Here is a 13,607-nt window from a genome sequence, read left to right as displayed (position 1 = left end):
CTACGCCGTAGCCAACGCAGAGCCGCCGTAGCCTGAGCGCACCTCTCCAAAAATGTAACAACGCAGCGAACCCCTCCTTCAGGTAAAAAAAACTCATGTTTACGCAAACGCATTTCCGAATGAATTATCTAAGTAAATTATGTGTGCTTCTGTATTTAACATCTTACATATGCAACAAAAGTTACTGTTTACTTGCCGCTATCACTGCTAATGCTTCTCAAACGATAGTGTGTGATCCTGTCATCTGCTCTGCAAAAAATGACGTTCTTACTTAGTCTTTTTTTTCTTGTTTTCCAGTAAAAATGTCTACAAATTCTTGAAACAAGATGCATTTTCTTGGTGAGCAAAGTGACCTAAGAAAATAAATCTTGTTTTTAGTAAAAAATATGAAATTTCAGTGAATTCGTGCTTAAAACAAGCAAAAAAATCTACCAATGGGGCAAAAAAAATAATCTTGAATTAAGGTTTACCTTTTTCTTAGTCACTTAATTCAAGATCATTTATTTTACTCCATTGGCAGATTTCTTTGCTTGTTTTAGGGGAAAATTCACAGAAATTTCATATTTTTTGACTGAAAACAATACTTATTTTCTTAGGTCACTTTGCTCACCAAGAAAATGCACCTTTTTTCAAGAATTTGTATACATTTTTACTGGAAAACAAGAAAAAAAGACTAAATTAGAACGTCATTTTTTGCAGTGTGCCCGACATCTCCCCATGCAATTATCCCTTCGTATTAATTTTTCATACTTAATGTCATCGTGTCTTTGTCCCTTGCCGGTTCGTTGCTTATATTGTTCATGTCGAGTTGTTGGTGTTCATGTTGGTTTATTGAAGAAGCGCACATTTTTGATCCGCGCTTTGTTTGTATAGTCATATTTTTTCCTGTTTTGCCCCATTGTGGGGTTTGTTTTGTGTTTTTATTCAAATAAAGTATTTACGTTAACCCTTTCCTGTCTGCGCTTGGGTTCTGTCCTCAAAATCACATATCGTTAGATAGCCTAAGTGTTTTATAAGGATTGGACTTTGGGTAATCGTGTAAACAAAACGATTCATCAATGTAGCGTTTACTCGAGGTAAACTGTAAAATATACTTTGCCAGTTTTTGACAATAAGCGTTTATAAATTTGCACTAGCTTTTACATCGTGAGAGCGTGTGTTCATGCTTTCAAACCCGCATGCGCAAAGAGAGCTCGCCACAGGTGTGTTCGACTCTATGCGGCGCCGAAAGAACCGATAGGCGGGTGACATCACATCAGCCCGAGAGAGAGAGAGAGAGAGAGAGAGAGAGAGAGCCGACTGCTACATATGCTTTGATGTCGATTCTTGCGCAGCCGCATAAAGTCGAACTAGCCTAATGTTGTGTTCAGACCAAACGCGAATGGCGCGTCAAGCGCGAGTGATTTACATGTCAAGTCAATGCTAAGACGCGATAGACCTACTTGCGGCGCGAATGAGGCGGCGCAAATGACGCGATTCGCGCGAGTTGAAAAATCTGAACTTTGGCGAAAATTCGCGCCGCGTTAACCAATCAGGAGCTTGCTCTAGCAGTCAGGTGATTATGATGTTGGGAGGGGAGGCAAAAATCCCAAACAACAATGGAGGACAAAATCATCGTTGCTGTATGTGGATACCTGGAGCTGTACGATACATATTACTTTTATCGAAACAGAAATAAAAAGGATCTTGCTTGGAAGAAAGTGAGTTAGGAGGTCGGACAATCTGGCAAATTGTCAAAAACGATCTTTACACAATTTAAGCAATATGGGACTGGAGCCGCCTGGCAGAAGCCCCTCCCATGACGCGAATTCGCGTCTGCAATGAAGCGAATTTGACGCGCGAATGAAGCGAATTTGATGCGCTAATGAGGCGAGTAAACTAAAATGTTCAAGCGTCCAACTACGCGCGAATAGCGCGATTCATTCGCGACATTCGCGTTTGGTCTGAACACAACATTATAATACAGCTGTTGGCTGTTTTCATGTGACCATATTTTTGTTATAAAGTAATCACCTTGTGATTTGCCGCTTTGTAACAAAACTGTTAGTTATTGAAATACACAATCATGACAAGAACCGCAAATCTGTAAACATAAAAAAACTAAAATCTGTTCTCCTGACAAAAACGTCTCACTCAGCCAAATTATGTACCACCGCAGTTTTATTATTTTTTTAATATATATGTGGGAGATTGAATTGGTACATTTGTTTTGGTCAACAATTATATATGAATATGTCAAATCTTTGACCAGCAGAATAAAAAAAACACGGAATCAGTTTAAAAATAGTCAATAGCTTGGGAAAATAGCGAGAGTTGGCAACCCTGGCTGGAGCTCTGATGTTATTGGCAGAAGTCTACACAACCTCTTTCTTAATTATGCAGAAATTTTAGAGTTCAAGAAGACGACAATTAAATAAAAAATTGAATTCCAAAATAACGTTCCATAAATTTCACGGAAACACATTTGTAATGTAAATTTGAAATGTATGCAATGTTATTTAATCATTATTTTAAACGCTATTATAAATTCGACATAGGTGTAGTTCACCAAGAAAAGGTCCCCATTACAATGGTCAAGTCAATGGGGACCATTTCGGGGTGAAACATTCCTTTAAGTGGTTATGAGAATGAATCAAGGTGTTATAGTAAAAGTAACAGTTTTTTGTATTGATTACCATTTGTGTAACTATGGTTTTACTATATAAAAACGGAGCAGGAGGAGGAGTTTGGAAAAACTTTAAGTATGAGGTGATTTGATTGCCCCGATTCTCTTTGCCCGTGAAGCTCCTGCGCACACGTTCTCTCTCTTCCCATTTATCTCAATCAGTCACATTCAGCTTCTCAACTCTACTACTGCAGCAGGACAGAAGGCATCTTCAAATACCGGTGAGCCAATATTTTCACTATATTACAAGTACTGTAATCATTACTGGCTTGAAAGAATGAAACAACTGTGTCATGACATTACTGTATTGAATGTTGAATTTATTATTTTATAAGTGTTTCTAAATTACAGATGCTAATAATACCATTTTTCTTTAATAGCTATAATTTCAATTTTATCGTTGAAAAAACTCAATGTTTTATCACTTTCCAAGAGCAGATTTTATGTTTGTTTTAATTTTATGTGCACTTTTGTTCACATTTTTAAAAAAAAATGATGATTATAAAGTGCATGTATAAATATGGTTGGAGGGTTTTTTAACTTAAAATTGTGATAGGCAGTTCTAAGACGCCTAAATAAAGTTTATGTAAAACTTGAGTCAAAGACATACAGTAAAGTCTCTCTGAGAAGGAGACAGTGCAGCTCTGTTACTGCGGTAAAGTCTCTCTGCTGACAGGGGTCTGGGGGCTTTTTTCCCAAATATGCGGTCTTGAGCTCAGCCGCCCTACATAATCCTTGCGTTATGCCAAAAGCATTTTTTGTTTGTACACATGAGTTTGATATGACATGCAAAGGTATTTAAAGTACTATGACACCAAATTCTTGGTTCCTTTAATGAAGACAAACTAACTTTGCTTTCTCTGCTTTTCGTTTTAGGGAAAACTTCAATTTTTAGCACACATTTCTAAAAAAATAGAAAATAACAGATATTCATCTAACTAAATTTCAACTTTCAATGTAGTTTTCAGAGGTTTAGTTTATTATTAGATATAAGGCACTTTAACTTATTGCAAAATGTTAATGTCATTGGCCTTTATTCTCTTCCTAATTCCTCTGTCCTCTGTTCAAGGAATACTTAGTGAAAACAAAAATTTGACGACCGAGTTTACAGAAGACACTATTAGTTCAAATGTTCCTAAGCAGGTAAATACGTTATTAAACAACAAAATCCAAACCCAAACTTTTTCTACATCTTCAAAACCCAGCACTTTGAATCAAACTCTATCATCTTATTCTAAGCCTTCTGTGGATGCTGACCAGAAACACTTGTCTTCACTTCAAACCACAGCCGCTGAAAAGAAAAATACTACAACCAAGTCAAAAGCCCATACTGCTAGTTATAATTTTTCAAAGCCTTTAACTACATTATTAAACACCAAAATAAAAAACATAACTCAATCGGATTCATCCAAAACTATCAATTTCAATCAGACGCTCGCATCTTCCTCTAAGCCTGCTGTAGATGGTGATCAGAAACATGTGTCTGTTAGCGAGAAAAAGAATAGACAAACAGCAAATACTACTGTTCGTAATGTTTCTAAACCAGTTACTGCTCTGTCAAACACCAAAATAAAAAAACAAAGTCATACCGATAATGTGACACTCTTGTCAACTTCAAATCCTGCTTCGAGTGTTGATCAGACACATGTTCCTTTACTCCAAGATGCTATAAGTGAGAAAAAAAATACTACAACAAAGCCAATAGCTAGCACTATGTTTAATGTTTTAAAGCCAGTAACTAGGTCATTCAAAATAAAAAACCAAACCCAGACTGGTTTGTTTAAAACTAGCAGCGTTAACCAGGGTCTCGCATCGTCTACAAAGCCCGTTGTGGACGGTGACCAAAAACATGCGCCTTCCAGCGGGAAAAAAAATACTACTAAGTCAGCAGCCAGCACTAGTGATGTTTCAAAACCAGTTAGTAAAAAACAAACTCTCTCTGCTTCATCCAAAATTCATCCAACTTTACCATCCTTCATAAAGCCTGGTGTAGATGGAGATCACTCATTTCAAGGCACAATTAATGAAAACAAAAACAGTACAACCAAGTTAAAGGTCCACACTGGTAGTCTGAATGTTTCAAAGCCTTTAACTACATTAGTAAACACCAGAAAAATAATTAAAAAATTTAAAACTATTAATGTGAATCAGACTCTCCCATCCATCTCTAGGCCCGCTGTGGATGGTTATAACAAACATGTGTCTTCTACTTTATTAAATACCAAAACGAAAAAACTAACTCAGACGACTTCGTCCCAAGCCATAAGTGTCAATCAAACTTTACCATCCACCTCAAAACATGCCATGGATGGTTACCTGAAACATGTGCCCACTAGTGGGAAGAAAAATACAACAACTAAGTCAACAACTAACACTAATCTTAAAGTATCTAAGCCAGCAACTACTCTATTAAACACCAAACCAAAGAAACAAACTCAGTCTACTTCATCCCAAGTCATCAGTGTCAATAAGACTTTAGTGTCCACTTCGAACCCCATTGTAGGTGGTGACCTAAAACATGTGTCTTCTAGTGAGAAGAAAAATACTACCAGGTCAACTGCCAACACTAATAATCTTAGTGTTTCTAAGACAGTAACTACTTTATTAAACACCAAAACAAAAAAACAAACTCAGTCTACATCATCCCAAACTATCAGTGTCAATCAGACTTTACCGTCCAGCTCAAAACATGCAGCGGATGGTGACGAGAAACATGTGCCCTCTAGTGAGGAAAAAAATACTACTACTAAGTCAACAGCAAGCACTAGTCCTAATGAATCTAAACCAGGAACTACTTCAATAAACACCAAAACAAAAAAACAAATTCAGTCTACTTTATCCCAAGCCATAAGGGTCAATCAGACTTTACTCTCCACCTCAAAGCCCGCTGTGGATGGTGATCACAATTATGTGTCTTCTACTGAGAAGAAAAATACTACAAATAAATCAATTCTTTATGCTTTAAAGCCAGAAACTACATTATTAAACACCAAACTGGCAAAGCACCCTCATCCTACTCCCTCAAAAGTGAGCAAAGTCCCATCCCCTACAAAGCCTCCTGTAGTCGATGTCCAAATGCCACCAAAAGACAAACCTGCAGTAAGTTCGCCTATTAAAGTAATCATCACCGAGGGTTGCAGTCAGAAGGAACACCAGACGAATACGGGTAACGCAACAAGGACACAAGAAACTGAGCTGAGTTTGAAACCTGGTTCTCCTTTGATAATGACCCATCACATCAACCTGATGCCAGCGCTCTGCACGGGAGTTTGTGAGACAGAGATGGCTTCTCTGAGAGATAGGGTCAAGTTCCTTGAGACGGAGATGTCAGCACTTAAAGGAATGTGTAAGTATAGAGGCCTTTATACTTTCTTAAACACTAATGTTAAGCATAAAGTCATAATAGTCTATTAATGGAAATGGAAAAACGAGAATTACCATAAAAGTGGCCATTCACACAAAACACTTCAGAACACTAGGATCCAGAAACGCTCCTTTGAGACGTGATGCAATAGCAGAAAACGATTTTACAAGGTGGCTGATTTGTATGAATTTGTGCGGTGTAAATCACAAAATCGTAAGATTATTACACAAATCTTACATTTGCGCATTTGGAAGACGCTTTTATTCAAAGCGATTTGCATTACATTAATCTATACATTTGTATTTGACCATGTGCAATCCCAGGGATCAAATCCCAGAATCTTACAAAATTTAAAAATAAGGTTGTTCAAATTTATATGAGTTAAATAGTTATGAATTCCTGTGAGATTCAGTGGGGAATAGAGTTCCTCAGAGAGTACAGATTTTTGTTTTCAAACCCAGAAAGCAAGTTAGCATTTTAGCACTTCCGGTTCCATCTCCACAAAGTCAATGTTTATTTTGAATGGGTTTTTTGTAAGTTGCCTGAAATAGCATGAATATTTTCACACTTTATTCTGTGACATAAAACACAGCAGTTATAACCCGCTCGTGATTTTTTTATGCTTTTTTATTGTGAAAACATCCTTACACAGGGACATTAGACGGCATATATATAACACAAATAATGCAACATGGACACAAATCTTTAAGAACGTGGATGGGGATTCCTTCACGGAGTAATTACGTACTAGGAAACACGTTTTTTCAACGTGATAAAATTGGAGAAACTTTTTCGGAGGCTTGGTGGTCGTGCGGTTGAAATTAAGCGACCGTAGTATAGTCTGATTACATATCATTGTGTTAGCTATTTACTTCTGGCTATTGTGTTTAAACTCTAAAAGTATCAAATGTTGTGTTTATCTTGATATACAAAATGTGCACAAAAGGTTTTTTGTTCTTATGTTTTTTTTTCAACATTAGGCAAAACACAACACAGCAATAGCTAGAAGTGCTTTAGCATATTTATGTAAAGCATGTTTATGGCCTAATAAATGAATTGTTTGCGTTCTTTACTATCTACTTTACCTACAGGTGTTCATTGTTCAGAGGTGCAGTGCCCTAAAAACTGCAGTGGCCAGGGCAAGTGTGAAGGTGGAAAGTGTGTTTGTCATCAAGGCTTCGGTGGCACAGACTGCAGTGGTAAAACGTGTCCCTCTAACTGCAACAAAAAAGGCAAATGTGTGAAGGGCAAGTGTGAGTGTCTGATTGGTTATACGGGTCTGGACTGCAGTAAAGGTAAGACGTTATGGTCAGTTTGATATTTAGTTACTTCTCTCATACTTCAAAGCCATAAACTTTGCCTTTTGTAGCCATAGTGACTATTGAAACTGTGACTATGAGGATGCCATCTAAAAACACCACTGCCAAGCCAGACACAACGGTGAAGGCAAAGCCTCACAGGACCATATTTGTGAAAAAGATAGATACAAAGGAAACCAAAGCGAAAACAAGCCCAACCATGTCCACCATTAAAACAAGTGTTGTCAAAGTGAAGTCGAACACAACCAATAGGAGCGACAAGATTATTACCGAAGGACAAGTTTTCCTAAAGAACAAAGAAGGAAACCGTCAACCGCAACAAACAAAGGGCAAAACGACAGTCATGAAAGTTGGTTTAGACAAACGACCGCAAACGGACGTGAAGCTGAGAACTGAAGAAAATAAAGAGTCCACTTTAAAGGAAAATAACCTTAAAGATGAGCCTGTCTACCAGAAGAATAATTGGACCTCCAATGTTCTGAACCAAGTTAAAGAGACCAAGGGATCATCTAATGGAACGACATCCAGAACAAAAGCCACTGTGGATGATCAAGGGAAAGCAAGCATGCCTAATGGTACATCTACTGAAAAGGACAAGAAACCAATCCATGGCGATGTAACAACAGTTCTCAAATTGGAGAAGAAGAGATTTGAGAAACATGTCAACTGGACAAGTATTGAAACCAAACTTCACACTAAGAATTTAAACAGCACAACCATTAGATCTTCGGTTATTGGATCCGTTGATGTTCATAATATCACATCCACTGGGTTCATCATGTCTTGGGAAGCCCCTCTAGATGCATTCAAGAACTTTACCATAACCAGGAGGGAGGTCAAGCCTGAAAATGACGTAGAAGACAACAAAGATGCAGGGAAAGGAAATGATAAATGGGCAGAAGATGTGACTGATCGGTTACAAAGGTCTAGTTCGAACAGAACCATAGCTAAAGTCCACGGTAGCAAACTTGATGGAAGGACTGGGAAAAAATTCTCACAGGTTCTTGCCGGTACAGCACAGTCGTATCATTTCAAGGGCCTTCAACCTCAAACACAGTACTCTGTCTCCTTGTTTGGCTCCGGTCCTGGAGTACGATCCAAAATTCACCGCCTTACATTATATACGGGTAGGTTATTTCTACATCCTGCTTTCATGCACCGCGTAAGAGAGGTTTCCTCTCCTGCTGTGTGCTGGCAGCTCTTAAGCATGCTCATTTCTTTAGACGAATGCATGAAATACCTTATTGTGCATCTGAAATATTTACTTTGGCTAGCACAGGTGACTTTATTTTTGTCGTAAATACTAGGCATGGGTTTGGGGATGTTAACAGCACAAAACAGCCTTAGATTTTGTTTGGCAGTCAGTGGAGTATTGGAATTCATAATTGTGTCAATGATGGTACTCATTCATATTTAAACAGAAGAGGAGAGAGTTATAATTTTTCGAATATCGCTGATGTCCTTATCAAACCCCTTTTTTGCCATAAATCAATATTATTAGTTACCCTTTCATTTTTTTTCAGTGGGTTTTGAAAAATATCTAACCAATAAAAAATCATTAAAAAGTGCTTGTTAACTTTGACAGCACGGTATTTGGAAATTTCCCCCAAAACAGCGAATTTGGACATACAAGGTTTCAGAAGGACAGCGACGAGATTAATATTTAAAACAATGAATGTTCTGGCACATTAAAAGACATTTATGGTATATTTTTTATAAAAAAATTTCCTGCTGTTTGAATTTATTCTTATTTATTTATTTATGTAACACATTTATTAGTATGTTTTGTACAGCCAACATGTCTAGTAATAGATCTCACCAATATGTTTCCCTACAGGCCCTGAGCCTCCTGCTGACCTGATGTTCAGTAATATAACAGAGACTGCTCTCACCGTGTCCTGGACGAGCCCTAAAAGCATCGTAGCAGAATTTAAAGTCACATCCACCAACATTGTAACTGGTACTGTGAATGTCTGTATGCATGTTCTTGTCTGAAGAAAGAGTTTGAAAAATGTGTTTTCTGTCATCATTTACACACCCTCTTATATTGAAGAAACTGTACATTTTTGAAGAATATTGTGCATACTGCTTTTCATGTAAAGAAAGTGAGTCTAAAAAATAGCATTAAAGTCACATGCGTAAGTATAAGCTACACGATTTTATAATGTTTTTTACTTTTTCATGCTACAGGTGAGAGTGGCTCCATGTCTGTTGACTCCCAGCTGTCTCATGTCCTCCTGTCTAAGCTCACTGCTGGTGCCACCTATGACATCACTGTGAGGTCATTACTGGAGACACTTGAGAGCGAGCCAATCATAGCCTCTGTTACAACAGGTTTGCATAAAACTCATACATTTTATGTTTTATTTTCCTTTGGTTTGATATTGTGGTCTCTGATGACCTTTTCGTGTTTCCCCAAAGTGCCTGATTCTCCTACTGAACTGAAGGTGTTGAACATCACAGACACCAAAGCCCTGCTGGTTTGGAAACCATCCCAAGCTAAAGTCGACAGTTATATCCTCAGTTATGGCTCATCAAAGTGTAAGTCTGGTGCTTTAGACTGGCCGGTTCCCCACTATCATGATTTTTCATCTGTTTTCTTTTTTGCTTTTTAGCTCCTAATGTGACTGTTACAGTGACATTATCCGGCAACACTGTGGAGCATCAACTCAGAAGCTTGCAAAGATCTTCGCTTTACGTGGTGAAAATCACAAGTCAAGTCAACCGCCTCCAGAGCAGCCCAGTCTCCACAACCTTCACGACCGGAAGTGGTGCGTGAGATGACACTGCGAATTATAGTCCCTGTTGTGTTAAACGCATGTGCTGCCATACCATGTGTTAAATAAATAGCCCTTGATTTTGAATACAACAATTCAAGTTATTCTTATAAAAAATTATTCCAGAATTTTTTTAGCTGAAAAGTTTTTTTTTAAGCTGTAGCATAAACCACTCATATACATGTCTACATTTGATCGATTGAGTTGAACCTTCTGCAAATGTTTTAGTCATATTCTCGTGTCACTCAATTGTAGTGTTTTCGTGTATAAAACATTATTGTCAAAATGTCGAAAATGTCATAAAATAAAAGTGAAGTGAAATAATGAACTTGTAATTTTGCTTGGTGTAAATGTTTAATTTGACAATAAAAACCACACCACTAGATTTCTTGTCTAGGAACAAAAGGGGAAAAACAACTGAATAGTGGGGTCTATCACAATGGCAAGTCGTGCATTTTAGCACTTTCAAACTAAGAAAAAGATCGGATTTTTAATGCAATTTGTTTTATTAGTCACATTAACTTATTTCATTTACTTTATGATGCTACATTTCATGTCGTCAAACATTGACAATCCAGCAGAGCATCTGTCATATCTTGTTTGATGGTGTTTTTCCACACCTGTATGGATTCCAGGAGTGAAGCTTCAGGTGGTGACTCCTGACGACGTGACCTTTCACTCTGCTGTGATTTCATGGAAAGCTCCCCGTGTGGTTTTCAAAAGTTATAGAGTCACGTACCAACCGACGGAAGAAGTCAAGGTGAATATACGTGTGTGCATGAGCTCTAATAACTCTAATAACAAACTCTTTGGTGTCTGTCAGACAAGTTGACCTCTGTTTTCTTTTAACAGGAAGTGATTTTAAATCCATCTCTGACTCAATATGAGCTGACAGGGCTGGCGGCCTTTACAAACTACACTGTTAAAATAGAAGGAGAAAGGGACGGAAAGTACCTTGATTTTGTTTCTGCAGAGTTTAACACTGGTACACTGTCTTCCACTTCTTTAAATAGTATCACCATTGGGTCATGCTTTCTTGTGCAGTCCTAAATATGTTATTTTTCTTTTTATCTAGCCCCGCTTCCACACCTGTTCCCCAAAGACTGCTCAGAGGTGCAGATGAATGGAGTGAAGGAGTCGGCGGAGGCTGAGATTTACCCAGAAGGGAAAGATGGAGAGCCAGTGTGGGTCTACTGTGACATGGATACAGATGAAGGAGGCTGGACAGTAAGGACATTTTTGAGTCCATTAATGTTAATGTTTACATGCTGTAGTTGTCAAATTAAATGCTTGTGGAACTATTTTTATCTTAAACTATCAACAGACAACCAACACTTAGTTTTATGTGTATTTCATTTGTGAAGTGTTGTTTGTGTTTAATATTTAGAAAATCTTTAAATCTACAGTGTATAATGAAAAATCATCTACGTTTATGCACAGCTTTAGTAGCCTATGTCAGCTTAGACAGTTCTTCCCTGTAAAATGACATGTTATTCCTGTTTTCCTTCTAACTTTATGGTCTTTTCCGTAATTTTACCGTATTTAAAATATACATAAAAAATATGTAAAAAAAACAGTATCATTTACATTTAAGTTGGAAAATCTGTTTAAAAATAAAATAAAAATTTAGCAGGTTTTGCTCATTTCTAAATAGTTGTAAATGCAAATGCAGGTATTTCAGAGAAGAATGGACGGATCCACAGATTTCTTCAGGAGCTGGAGAGACTACAGTAAAGGCTTTGGCCTCCTGACCAGAGAATTCTGGCTGGGTGAGATTAATATGATCTATTTTAGCAGGTATTTGGTACCTGACCTACACAGACAAATACATACAAAGTACCCGTCCTTTTTCACCTAAATGGGACGCAAGAAAACACATTTTAAGAAAATACTTGAGGTTCACACCCAATGTGTTAGTTAAGATATTTAATGATATTTATGTCATAAGTTAAGATATTATGCTCATATCAATTTTTTCTCTGTGCTCTGCCCTAAAATCTAGGAAATGAACTCCTTCATATTCTCACAAGCCTTGCACCAATGGCCATGCGCGTTGACCTGCGTTCAGGAAATGACACAGCTTATGCTCACTATGAAAACTTCAACATTAGCTCTGAGGCTGAGCACTATGCAATAGAGCTGTCTGGATACTCGGGCACTGCTGGTAAGTGAAAAAAAATAAAGTTGTGCGTGTGATAATAGTAGATAATAGAGAGTTCTATCATACTGTCTTTTTGCAGGCGATTCTATGAAGTATCACAATGGTCGCCCATTCTCCACGAAAGAAAAAGATCCAGACATCCTTAGCATCCACTGTGCAAAAGCCTACATGGGAGGCTGGTGGTATAAAAATTGCTACAAGGCCAACCTCAATGGCCTCTATGGTTCCTTCTCAGACAATAAGGTATTGCTTGAGCAAACTGATGCATTTAACTTCACATTTTGCCCTGCACTACATATATTTAGCGGTATAACGTATATTTAAACATCAATGTTTGGACTAATGGAGGGATTTCTGTGCTTGTACCTCTCGTCTTACAGGGTGTGGTGTGGATAGACTGGAAAGGCAAAGACTCATCTATCCCATTTACTGAAATGAAGCTTCGGCCCTCTTATTTGAGTCAAAGAGCTACGACAACTCCAACAATCCAAGGTTAAATCTGCAGAGTAAACACTACTTACAAATACACTGTACAACCTTCTACACAATGGTACTTTAACATTATCTTTTAAGTATAAACATGAAAGTAATAACATATTCTGACTAATATGGATTTTTTTTCTTCAAAATGTTGTGTAGTGGTTAGAATTGTGTAATTTCATACTGGTATCCCTGCACTGTTTTTGGATGTAATTTTGAAGATGTCAGCAGATTTGATTTCTTGCATCTTTTTTATATGGCTGGTTTTTATATGAAGTTCTTCTCTTTAAATCTTTCTATGTTCTAAATTTGATGTCTTGTATGTACACAATCAAATAAAACTAATTAGAAGTAATAAACCAGTTCTGGGCTCAGAAAGTTGAGTGTGTATGTGTATTTTTTAAATCAGCTACACATATTTATGGCAGCATTATATGTTTCAAGAAGTCAGGAATTATGAGCACATCAATATTAGCTGACACGAAGCAATCAGAGAATTATTGAAGGGTCATTTTGCTTTACAAGCAAATCTTGTTCTAGAAGTCTGTGTTTGGCTGAAATGTGAGTGGCACTGGGCTGGTTTAACAGTGCGTCTATTTTTGTGCAGGGGTGAAGGGCTTAGATTGTGGTTTGGCTATAGACTAGATTCCTCCAAACCTGACACTATACTTCTTTGAGTGGTTTTTCAGGGTGGTAACTGTATTTCACTATATTCCTCAACGTATACTGAATCACTGCTTTATTTGCCATGAATGGGGCCTTTCCATCCCATGCCTCGGGCAATATATCAGCAAGGAGCCTTGCGGTAAAGGTTATACAATAGCATGCACAGTAACTTATT

The 13,607-nt window shown here is 37.6% G+C and overlaps 1 protein-coding gene across 1 annotated transcript; it reads left to right on the top strand.

Annotated features, from left to right (window-relative positions):
• The first annotated feature begins 4,875 nt into the window (after positions 1-4,875).
• On the top strand, positions 4,876-12,783 carry tnxba (tenascin XBa). The gene is made up of 14 exons (XM_056762192.1): positions 4,876-6,011; positions 7,121-7,324; positions 7,399-8,475; positions 9,186-9,308; positions 9,539-9,682; positions 9,770-9,889; positions 9,964-10,119; positions 10,761-10,885; positions 10,978-11,110; positions 11,201-11,352; positions 11,798-11,894; positions 12,128-12,289; positions 12,366-12,529; positions 12,667-12,783. The coding sequence occupies exons 1-14, from the start codon at positions 5,741-5,743 to the stop codon at positions 12,781-12,783; spliced, it is 3,045 nt and encodes a 1,014-aa protein (XP_056618170.1). The 5' UTR covers positions 4,876-5,740.
• The last annotated feature ends 824 nt before the right edge of the window (positions 12,784-13,607 follow it).

The sequence above is a fragment of the Triplophysa dalaica genome, chromosome 12 (genome assembly GCF_015846415.1).
Source record: "Triplophysa dalaica isolate WHDGS20190420 chromosome 12, ASM1584641v1, whole genome shotgun sequence".
NCBI classification, from domain to species: domain Eukaryota; kingdom Metazoa; phylum Chordata; class Actinopteri; order Cypriniformes; family Nemacheilidae; genus Triplophysa; species Triplophysa dalaica.
Note: the sequence above shows the minus strand (reverse complement) of the source record. Positions and strands in the feature narration are given on the sequence as shown.

Excerpts from the sequence above, each read along its gene's own strand:
- tnxba (XM_056762192.1), top strand. The coding sequence starts at position 5,741 with ATGCCACCAAAAGACAAACCTGCAGTAAGTTCGCCTATTAAAGTAATC. Across the intron at positions 6,012-7,120 it reads GTCAGCACTTAAAGGAATGT|GTGTTCATTGTTCAGAGGTG; the intron begins GTAAGTATAGAG and ends CTTTACCTACAG. Across the intron at positions 12,290-12,365 it reads TGGATACTCGGGCACTGCTG|GCGATTCTATGAAGTATCAC; the intron begins GTAAGTGAAAAA and ends GTCTTTTTGCAG.